Raw genomic sequence first — 11,103 nt, 5'->3', positions numbered from 1 at the left:
GTCTGTGTGTCCTGGGCAGTGTGTATCTGTGTATGTGTGTCCCTGGCTGTGCATGTCCCCGGCGGTACCTGGCTGCATGTCCCGGGTGGTACCTGGCTGCGTGTACCTGGATATGTGCGTCCCCGGCAGTGTGTACCTATGTCTGTGAGTCCTGGGCAGTGTGTCCCTGTGTCTGTGTGTCCCGTGTGATACCTGAGTGTGTGAGTCCTGGGCAGTGTGTACCTGAGTGTGTGTCCCGGGTAGTGTGTCCCTGTGTCTGTGTGCCCCATGTGATACCTGAGTGTGTGAGTCCTGGGCGGTGTGTACCCGAGTGTGTGTCCCGGGCAGGCGCCGTGTCCCTGGTAGCGCCTGTCCCAAGTGGTGTGTACCTGGGTGCAGGGCTGGCTTTAGGAGGTGCAGGGCCCAATTCGAACAGTTTCGACAGGGCCCCAGCAGGGATGACTATAAAAAAAAATGTAAAAAAACACGTGGGGCTTGGACTCACCGGGCGGCTCTCCAGGTCTTCGGTGGCGGGTCCTTCACTTGCTCCAGATCTTTGGCGGCACTGAAGGACCCGCCGCCGAAGTGCTGCCAAAGACCCGGAGCGCCGTCAGGTGAGTAAAAATTCAAAAGGCGCCTGTAGCCGGAGAAGAGATTCTCACTGGGCGCGGGGCCTGATTCAGGAGATTTGGTGGAATTGGCCTAAAGCCGGCCCTGCCTGGGTGTGCGTATCTGGGAGCAGCAGGCGTGTCCCTGCCTATGTGTGTCCTGGGCGGTACCTGGCTGTGTGTCCCTGTGTCTGTGTGTCCCTGGCTGTGTGTATCCTGGGTGTGTGTATCCCAGGCAGTGTGTACCTGGGTGTGTGTCCCCCTGCCTGTGCCTGTCCCAGGCAGGACCTGGCTTTGTGTACCTAGGTGTGTGTATCCCGGGCAGTGTGTACCTGGGTGTGTGTCCCCCTGCCTGTGCCTGTCCCAGGCGGAACCTGGCTGTGTGTACCTGGGTGTGTGTATCCTGGGCAGTGTGTACCTGGGTGTGTGTCCCCCTGCCTGTGCCTGTCCCAGGCGGGACCTGGCTGTGTGTACCTGGATGTGTGTGTCCCGGGCAGTGTGTACCTGGGTGTGTCCCCCCCGCCTGTGCCTGTCCCAGGCGGAACCTGGCTGTGTGTACCTGGCTATGTGTATCCCGGGCAGTGTGTACCTGGGTGTGTGTCCCCCTGCCTGTGCCTGTCCCAGGCAGGACCTGGCTTTGTGTACCTGGATGTGTGTGTCCCGGGCAGTGTGTACCTGGGTGTGTCCCCCCCGCCTGTGCCTGTCCCAGGCGGAACCTGGCTGTGTGTACCTGGCTATGTGTATCCCGGGCAGTGTGTACCTGGGTGTGTGTCCCCCTGCCTGTGCCTGTCCCAGGCAGGACCTGGCTTTGTGTACCTGGATGTGTGTGTCCCGGGCAGTGTGTACCTGGGTGTGTGTCCCCCTGCCTGTGCCTGTCCCAGGCGGGACCTGACTGTGTGTACCTGTGTGTGTGTGTCCCAGACAGTGTGTATCTGGGTCTGTGTGTCCCAGGCTGTGCCTGTCTCAGGTGGTACCTGGATTTGTGTACCTGAATGTGTGTGTCCTGGGCGGGTGTGTACCTGAGTGTGTGTGTCCCAGGTGATGTGTATGTGTGTGTGTGTGTTCCTGGGTGTGTGTGTCCCGGGCTGCGCGGTACCTCGTGGCCTGTACCTGGCTGTGTGTACCTGAGTGTGTGTGTCCCGGGCGGTGTGTACCTGAGTGTATGTGTCCCAGGCGGCATGTACCTGAATGTGTGTGACCCTGGCTGTGCGTGTCCCAGGCGGTACCTGGCTGTGTGTACCTGAGTTTGTGTGTCCCGGGCGGTGTGTACTGGTGTGTGTGTGTCCCGGGAGGTGTGTATCTGGGTGTGTGTGTCCCGGGCCATGCTGTGCCTGGCGGCCTGTACCTGGGTGTGTGTCCCTATGTCTGTGTGTCCCAGGTAGTGTGTACTATGTGTGTGTGTCCCAGGCGGTGTGTATCTGTGTGTGTGTGTCCCTGGCTGTGCATGTCCCAGGAGGTACCTGGCTGTGTGTACCTGTGTGTGTGCGTCCTGGGGAGTGTGTACCTGTGTGTGTATGTCCCAGGTGGTGTGTACCTGGGTCTGTGTGTCCCTGGCTGTGCATGTCCCAGGCAGTACCTGGCTGTGTGTACCTGTGTGTGTGTGTGTCCCGGGCAGTGTGTACCTGTGTGTGTGTGTGTCCCTGCCTGTGCGTGTCCCGGGTGGTACCTGGCTGTGTGTACCTGTGTGTGTGTGTGTCCCGGGCAGTGTGTACCTGTGTGTATGTCCCAGGTGGTGTGTACCTGGGTCTGTGTGTCCCTGGCTGTGCGTGTCCCAGGCGGTACCTGGCTGTGTGTACCTGTGTGTGTGTGTCCCGGGCAGTGTGTACCTGTGGTGTATGTCCCAGGCTGTGTGTACCTGTGTGTGCGTGTGTCCTGGGCGGTGTGTATCTGGGTCTGTGTGTCCCTGCCTGTGCGTGTCCCGGGCGGTACCTGGCTGTGTGTACCTGTGTGTGTGTGTCCCGGGCAGTCTGTACCTGTGTGTGTATGTCCCGGGCTGTGTGTACCTGTGTGTGTGTGTGTCCGGGGCGGTGTGTATCTGGGTCTGTGTGTCCCTGCCTGTGCGTGTCCCGGGCGGTACCTGGCTGTGTGTACCTGTGTGTGTGTGTTAGTGCGTGTCCGGGGTAGACACTGGCATGTAGAATAGAATACCTATAGAATAGATGGTGAAGATGATCGGGACAAGATGTAACACTCGTGAATAGATAGATAATCCGCGGAACTGTAATGTACCTGTGTGATGCGATGCTGTCCGGGGCAGTAGTGTATCTGGGTGCTGACGGATGTACACCATGCACATGCAACGATCAATATACCGGAGACCCAAAAAAGGTACCTGGCATGCTGATGTCCAACTGTAGTGTAATGTGTGGTAAAGATCGTACAACGGGCAAGATAAAAATAGTTAACCTGTAGTGTGTAGCGTGTCCCGGGCAGTACGTGGCTGCCGTGCTCCGGGCGCGGACCTGGCGGCGGGTGATTCCGGTCCGGCCCCCGGCCGCTCCAGGGTTAAAGGCGCGCGCCCGCCTCCACCGCCGCGGATCGCGGCACTTCGCTCCAGCCTCCCAGCGGGATCGGTCTCGCGTTGTGGTGGGGGCTCGCCCGCCCTCCTAGGTGACAGATACACTGCACTCGAGCACACCCACCACAACCTCACAGACCCCGGGGGGGGAACGAAATAAAAAAATAAAAAAAAAACAAAAAAAAAAAAAAAAAAGAAAAAAAAGAAAAAAAAAGAAGAAAGACAGCCCACACGCAGGTGAGAAGTGTCGTGAACACAAAGTTAGCGATGTTGGGGGAAACAGGCACTAGACATCTCCAAGGCCAACGAAATATACTCCGGAAGCACTCCGAAGATTGACAAATTTGAGGGCGGGCGCCTGCTGAGCTCCGCTGGCGCAAAAGCCACTGAAAACTCCCCTCCCCCCAAAAATAACTCTAAACACGTGTCCCCCCTGAAGCCATGAGAGCCCTCACCGGACTCCTGGGTTCTCCCAGGCTCTGGGAAGGGGACGTGGGGGGCATGGTGATTAGAGCAGAGGGGGTGGGAGCCCGGACATACCTGGGTTCTCTCAACTGGCTTTGGGAGGCGGGGGCTGGTGGTTAGAGGGGGTGGGAAGCCGTGACTCCTCTGGCGTTCTCTCTGGCTGTTTTGGGAGGGGGGCTGGTGGTTAAAGGGTGGAGCACGGGACTGCCTGGGTTCTCTAGGACGAGGTGGTGGGCCGGAAGCTCCCCGGCACAGCGCTGAAGGTACTTCACAGGAAATTGCTGGCTGTTGAGGATCCCAGGAGGACCTGTCGCCGTCCTGGCCCCGGGCTGAGCTGGGGCTGGGAATGCAGACGCGCCCCGGGGCCAGACGCTTGTACGTTGCCGGTGGTGGGTGTCGCAAGGACTTCCGGTGCCCCCGACCCTGCGGTGCCCCTCACTCTCAAACGGCAGCCCCCTGCCCCCCGAGCGCCTGCTGGGTGCCCCTCACTCCTGTCCTGCAGCCCCTGTCCCCCCCCGAGCCCTGCTAGTGCCCCCTCACTCCTGCCCTCCCAGTTCCTGCCGGTGGCCCTCAACTCTCAAACCGCTAGCCCCCTGCCTCTCCGCCAGCCCTGCTGGTGCCTTTGTTATTTTATTTTGTTTTAACCTCACTCCTGTCCGCAAGCCCCCTCCCCCCGCAGCCTGCCGGTGCCCGTCACTCCCAAACATGCAGCCCGCTGCCCCCAGCCTCTTCTGGTTCCCCTCACTGACCTCTGCCCTGCAGCCCACCCAACTGCCCAGCCAGTGCCGCCGTCTGCTCCCTCTACTAGCTCTGCTGGTTGCTCCTCACGTCCCAACCGCAGCCCCCTGCCTCCCCCCAGCCCTGCTGGTTCCCCTCACTCCTGCCCCCCAGCCCCCTCCCCCAGCCCTGCCGGTGCCCCTCACTCCCAACCCACAGCTCCTGCCAGCCCAGCCTAGGGGCTGTGAACAAGAAACATTCATGGAACAGGAATTCGCTGCTGTTGATTGAGGATCCTTAGCAACTTGCCAGAACCTCTCACTCTCCTGGACACCGGGGTCCCTTTCCCAATCCTGCCTTCCCCCATCCCTAGGCTGGAGCCTGGCAGGCAGTTCTGGGAGGCACAGATGCCATTTCTCCTCCTGAGGTTTCTGTGATGGAGTTTAGGGGTATAGATCTGGATGCCTGGGTCCCTGGCCCACCTCTGGGGGGCTGGGAGTGCTGGGGGCAGGGCCTGAGGCTGATGTCAATCTTGCCCCCAGCCCTTTGGGGCACCCTACAGGAACCAACCCAGAAGCCTGGTTCCCCCTGGTCCCTTTGTGGGGGACGGGGGACATTGGAGAGTCCTGGGTGATGGGGGTGGGGCAGGGCAGAGATTAGATGGCCTGTTCCCTTTGGGTGGGGAATGGGGGCTGGTGGTTAGAGCAGGGGGGCTGGGAGCCAGGACTCCTGGGTTCTCTCCCCGGCTCTGGGAGGGAAGTGGGGTCTGGTGGGTTAGAGCAGGCGGGGGCTGGGAGCCAGGACTCCTGGGTTTGCTCCCCGGTTCTGGGACGGGAGTGGGGTTTGGTGGGTTGGGAGCCAGGACTCCTGGGTTCTCTCCCTCGACCTGGCCAGAGACCACCTGGATGTTTGTCAGTGGAATTTCTCTCCTTTCCTTCCAGGTCAGAGCCCTGAGATCTCCCACACCCCCCAGGACTAGTTGGGGCAGGCGGGAATGGGGCCCTTCCCCTATAGGGGCACTGGCGCCAGGGCAGGGACTGGCTGGCTGCAGGGAGGGCTTGGATGGGGCCAGGGGGGTGCTGACCTGGGTCCCCCTCACCCTGTCTCTCTCTCTCTCTCTTCCCCCATAGACATTGGGGTCGGGGGCTCATGGCTCTTAGCTCGACCTGACCCTTCCCCTCTGGCCCCAGCATGGAGGTCAAAGGGCAGCTCATCACCTCCTCCAGCTACAACTCTGCAGGTAATGCCCCCCCTGACCCGCCGCCCGACTTCGCCGCGGATGCCTTGAGGACCACCAACCCACCACATACACCCCACCCCCACAGGCTATTCTACCAGCGGCCATGAGCTCCCACTATCTAGTTTCAGAGCTGACGAACCCCAGCACTAGCTCTCTGGAGCTCAAGCCATCTCCTCCGTCTCTGAGGGTTAAATCCGGTAACGCGAAACTGCGCGACCTCACGAAGGACTATCACTGACCCCATAACTCCTCCTCTGACTCGCGCCACCACGCGAGCATGCGCTAGGTTGAGAGAGAGCCTGCTGCCGCGGGCCTAGCCGCTCGTGCCAGTAGGACTGCTGCCGATACATGACCTAGCGGCCTGCGGGAGCCCTGACAGTCGCTGTCGCGCGTCGCTGCGACTGCCCTCTCGTTCTCTGCGAGGGGAGGTCCGGTGAATATCCAGGATCAGCCGCCCCCGCCACCCCGAGATGCCAGTGCCCTTGATGGACTAGCTATAGCGTAATAGAACTAGCGCGCTAGCTTATTTATGCCTTTCTACTCGCCAGCCTATCCACATGCGTCTCTCTCCTTCAGCGACTCCGAGGGGGATTGAGCACCGAGGACTGCTCCCCTAGATGCGGACGAGACCATGGCCGGAGCTGCCCAAGGCAGAGTGAGGCTCTTTCTCCTTGCTCCCGTCCCATCTATGGTAGTAGGTTTGTATCTTTGGTGCTCGCAGTCTTCCGCAGACTTTTAGACCACCCACAACCCGTGGTGAGTGCTCGCTAGGCTGCTCCTCGATCTACATGGCGTGGCTCCATTCGCTGTGTAGCTCATAGTAGGTTTGTTCTCCATTCCCCCATCAGCAGGCAGTGGTTGTCATCCTCATCTCCAGCGTCAGTGCAGGCATTCGATACCCACAACCTGTAGTGCCCCACCCCATCTAGATGGTGCAGCTTCCATTGCTCTCACACCGTGAGTAGGGCTATTTCCTTCTCCTCCCTCCCTCCTCCTCATCCATCCGCTCCAGCAGTAGTAGGTTGTTATCGTCCCACCATTAGCTTGCTCGTAGTGACAGTAGCTGTTCCTAATGCTGTGCCCCTGCCTGCCCCCAGGAGCTGACAGGGAAGCTGCCCCCCGAGTAGCCACACTGGAGCCACGGAGAGACCCGCACCCTCACCGGAGAAAGAGCGGCACCGCCCACCGCGGACCTGCGCCGAGGTTGAGGCGGGGACTGAGGGGGGGCGGGAGGGGGGGACTGTGGGCGGCGGGGGCAGGAGGAAGTTGAAGAGTGGGCTGTAGTGGATTCTGGGGGGCTGCGACGGTTCTCTAACCCGCTAGACTCCACAGGCGCTGGCCTGGGAGCTGCTGCCAGGAGCTAGGATCGCGGGGTGTAGTGGGAGGTGGGCGTGTTGAGGCTTGTGCTCGGTTGTGTGTGGGACACACACGGTCTCTCACATACACAACACACCTGATCTCCCCAGGCACTGCTGGAGCGTGCAGGAGCTGGGGTTGGGGAGCCCGGAACCTGGAGGGGGCTGTGTCTGGGGGGCGTGTGAGACTGCGGGGGGAGGAGAGACAGTCTCTCACCCCCTAACCCCCCAGGTGCTGGCTGGGAAGCTGTGCGGGAGATTCAGGGGGTGCAGTGGAGGCCTGGGCGGATAGTGCGGGCCCTGGGAGGGCGCGTGGCTATGGTCTGTAGGAGACCACGACAGTCTCTTCTCACCCCCCTCCCCCAGGGTGCTGGTCTGGGGAACCTGAGCTAGGAGGATTGGTCAGATGCATGGGAGTCGGGGGGGTGGGTATTAGGCTGGACCTGCGCGGACCACCAGTCTCTCACCCTGCCTTCCCAGGCAGCGCTGGCCTGGGAGCTGCTGGCGGGAGCTGGCCGTGCAGGCGGCAGGTGGTGGAGGCTGCTCTGCGCCCTGGCCACTGGCGCAGGAGCTGACGGAGCAGCACCGGCGCCGTGGCCGGCAGGTCCAGGCTGAGGCGGCCCAGCGGCTGCGGGAGCTGGAGGGGCAGCTGGGGGAGACGCGGGCCCGGCTGGGGGCACCCCGGGGAGCACACGGTGAGAGACACCCCTCCACACACACATCCTGACCCGATCCCAGCACCCCAACCCCCCCTCACTCTGGACCTCCCTACTGTTCCCGAGCCCCTCAGGACCCTAAACCTTCATCTCCCACCGCCTGACCCCATGGGGCACCCCCTGAATTGCCCTCTCCCTGACACTCCTGTAGTCCCCTGGACACCCTCATAACCCCCCAAATACTCTCACAGCCCCATTGTCTCCCTGACACCCTTGTAGTCCCCCAGACACCCCCAAATACCCCCACAGCACCATTTTCTCCCTGACATCCCCTATAGCCCCCCAAATCCCCTACAGACCCCTTCTCTCCCTGACAGCCCTGTTGCCCCCCAGACACCCCCATAACCCCCCAAATCCCCCACAGCCCCCTTTCTTTCCCAGATGCTCCCCTGGGACACCCCATTCTCCCCCATCACCTCCTCCTTCCCCAGACCCCTCCTGAATTCCTGTCCCTGACCCCCCCCAAATCCCTCAGTCATCCCCCAGCTACTCACTGTCCCCTGCTGCATTTGTGACCCCCAGCATCCAGAGATTTTCAGAAGCGGGGGTGTTCCAGCCCCCCCACGTCTGCTACCGGAGTTGGGGGGGATGTCGCAGACTTGGGGGGGCTGGTACTGGGCGGGAGGTTTATAGGGGACTGACCCATCTCCCTTTCCATTCCCCACCCTCTCAAGATGAGGCGTTCACCTCCGAGAACAGCTCCCTTTCCGAAGCGGCCAGTCACGAGAATGGTGAGTGTGTCAGGACACCTGGGTTCTCTCCCCAGCTCTGGGAGGGGAGTAGGGGCTAGTGGTTAGAGCAGGGAGGCTGGGAGCCAGGACTCCTGGGTTGTCTCCCTGGCTCTGGGAGGGGAGTGGGGTCTAGTGTTTAGAGCAGGGGGGGCAGGACTGGTGGGGTGCAGGCGGGCGGGATACAGTGCAGGCAGAGTGGGGAGCAGGACTCCTGGGTTCCATCCCTCACGTTTTCTCCCCAGATGACCCCCACGGTTTCCACCCGCCCAAGGGGGGCCCCTCGTCCCCCCGCAGCCGGGATCATCTCCGCACCGTGTCCGGCAGCCCCGACCGCCGGCCCAGCTGGCGAGGGCCCCCCACAGAGCTGGGCGGGGGGGCTGCCAGCCGCCGCAGCTCGCTAGCCAGCCCTACCAGGTGGGTACAGGCCAGTGTCCCTCCCCCGACCTGCTCCTCTCACTCCAGTCTCCCCTGCTGCCTCCCTCCCCCCCAGGCCAGTGGGGCTCCCCCCTGCCCCCATCAGGGTGGACCCAGCTGGTCTCAGGTTTGGTTTGCTCCCCTCAGCCCGAACCGGACCCTGCCCCGGAGTGTGTCCAGCTTTGAGGGCCGGAGCGTCCCAGCGACGCCAGTTCTGACCCGGAACATCTGCAGCGGGAGCCAGAACTTCAGGTACTGGAGCAGAGCGCCCCCTAGAGACCCCCCGCCTCATGGCATCTCCCAGCCTTGCCCTGGGAGAGCACCCCCTAGAGACTCCCTGCCCCATAGCGCCCGGTCCTGCTTGCCTGGGAAGAACACCCCCTAGAGATCCCCCATCATCCCGTGGTGCCCGGCCCTGCCTGCCTGCGGAGAGCACCCCCTACAGACCCCCTGCCCCATGGTGCCCCATGGCACCTGGCCCTGCCTGCCTGGGGAGAGCATCCCCTGCCCATCCCCCTACCTGACCCCTGCAGCTCAGCGCCCCCCATTGCGTTCCGCTTCACCCCTTGGTCTCCCACCCGAGGGCAGAGCATGGGTCCCGTCCTGCTTAGCGGGAGTTGGGCAGGGTCTGTCTAGGTGGGGGCGTGAGTGACGTTGGGTTTTGGGGCTGGGGGATGAATTGGGGGGGGCTCTGTGGTTCACTTTGGGGGCAGGGGTACTGAATGTGGGGTGCCTGCTATACCCCACCTTTCACTAACCCCCCTTTTATTTCTGCCTCCTCCCCCAGGCCAGATGCCCCTGCAGCCGCCCGCCAGTGGTCAGGGAGCCAGGACTCCCAGCTTGGCCCCCCCAGCCGGGACCCCAGCGCCGACTGGGCCCCTCCAGCCTTCACCGCCCGCACCCGCCGTAGCAACAGCTCGGAGGCCCTGATCGAGAGGGGGACTCCCCCCGAAGACCCCCCCTTCCGCAGCCCTCCTCGGCCCCCCTATGCCGAGATCCTGTTGGACTATTACCTGGAGCGCCAGGGCTGGCCGGCGGGGGATCACCTCTCACGCCGTGACGCCCCCCCGCCACCTGGCTGGAGATACGCTGAGAGCCCCCTGCCACGCCGGGCGGGACGTGCCAAGTCCTGCGGGCCCCCTCCCCAGAGCCAGCTGCCCCCAGCCCCCCAGTGCCCGCCCCGGGCCGTCCACAAAGCCTTGGCCCTGGAGGGGCTCCGGAACTGGTACCTGCGTAACGCCGGGGGAGCAGGGGGGGGACCGCCCCCACCCAGGGACAGGAGAGGGGGACCCCCCCGTGGCTGGCCCGAACCCCACCCCCGGCTGGAGACGGGGGGCTACCTGCCCCATTCGCTGAGCTACACTGGGCAGCCGCTGCAGGGCAGGTATGGGGGCCGAGGGGGCTGGCAGCCCTGAGTTAAGGTTGGGGGGCCTAGGGGACCGAACCCCCCCTTGGAATCATCCCCCCATTGCTCCTCCACAGCAGGGGTGCACCCGCCAGTTTGGGGGTGCGGGAGGCTCATGCGTCTCTTGCTAGGACGTCAGCCTTTTGTCAGCTGCTCCCCGCCCCACCTCCACGGGCAGCGTTGGGGGAAGGACCCAGGCGTCCGGGAGTGGGTGTGTGTGTTGGGGAGGGGGGGATTTAAGGTGACAGGATCCAGGCATCCGGCTCTGCTGCTGGGTTGCGGGGGGGGATGGGGACCCAGGTGTGGGTGGGGAAGGGAACAAGAGACCCAGGTGTCCGGGGAAGGGTGACTCTCTCTGCTATGACTTAATCCTCCCCATCCCTTCCTCTGGTTAATCTCTCTTCTCTCTTTCTCTCTCCCTACCCGTCTATCCCCCCACATCTGTCTCTTCTACCACCCTCACCCCCACATCTGTCTGTCTGTCTCTCTGCCTCTGTCCAGCAGACCCTTTGCAGACCTCCTCTACCCGGATGGGCCCAGCACCCCCTCCCCCGGCCTGGGGCCCCCCCTGGATGTGGAGAGACACCCCCCAGGCACGCTGGTCTGACCTCCCGGGGCGGGGGGGCAGGAACAGCCAGGGGTTTAACCTCGCATGCTGGGGGGACACTCCCCTGCTGGACAGGGGGGGGTGTGGTATCAGGTGGATTGGAGCAGGGGGAGATGCACATATTTCCCCCCACACACTAGGGTGGTGTGGGGCACAGATTCCCCTCCCATGGGCTGAGACATGTCCCCAGCAACCTCAATCTGCCCCTGCCCACATTCAGATATGGGGGGCAGGTCCTGGCTGGGGAATCAGCCACCTACTGAACCCCCATAACCACCGGCACTAACTGTCCCCCAAAAAACCCTCCCCCTTCTAAAAGTCTGGACAGCCCCCTGCCCCCTCCCCCCG

The 11,103-nt window shown here is 62.9% G+C and overlaps 1 protein-coding gene across 1 annotated transcript; it reads left to right on the top strand.

Annotated features, from left to right (window-relative positions):
* The first annotated feature begins 5,478 nt into the window (after positions 1-5,478).
* On the top strand, positions 5,479-11,096 carry CCDC120 (coiled-coil domain containing 120). Its single transcript, XM_075070570.1, has 8 exons — positions 5,479-5,527; positions 6,625-6,730; positions 7,363-7,577; positions 8,273-8,329; positions 8,572-8,743; positions 8,891-8,995; positions 9,531-10,127; positions 10,653-11,096. Exons 1-8 carry the CDS (start codon positions 5,479-5,481, stop codon positions 10,753-10,755), a joined length of 1,404 nt encoding a protein of 467 aa, XP_074926671.1. The 3' UTR covers positions 10,756-11,096.
* Positions 11,097-11,103: the final 7 nt, after the last annotated feature.

This window comes from Chelonoidis abingdonii, chromosome 11, assembly GCF_003597395.2.
Source record: "Chelonoidis abingdonii isolate Lonesome George chromosome 11, CheloAbing_2.0, whole genome shotgun sequence".
Classification (NCBI taxonomy): Eukaryota; Metazoa; Chordata; order Testudines; family Testudinidae; genus Chelonoidis; species Chelonoidis abingdonii.
This window is presented reverse-complemented; position numbering and strand designations above follow the sequence as displayed.

What these genes read in the sequence shown, in the direction of transcription:
- CCDC120 (XM_075070570.1), top strand. Translation starts at nt 5,479, where the DNA reads ATGGAGGTCAAAGGGCAGCTCATCACCTCCTCCAGCTACAACTCTGCA. An exon ending in CACCGCGGACCTGCGCCGAG is followed by an intron (nt 6,731 to 7,362) that starts GTTGAGGCGGGG and finishes CTGCCTTCCCAG; the next exon opens with GCAGCGCTGGCCTGGGAGCT. An exon ending in AGCGGCCAGTCACGAGAATG is followed by an intron (nt 8,330 to 8,571) that starts GTGAGTGTGTCA and finishes TTTTCTCCCCAG; the next exon opens with ATGACCCCCACGGTTTCCAC.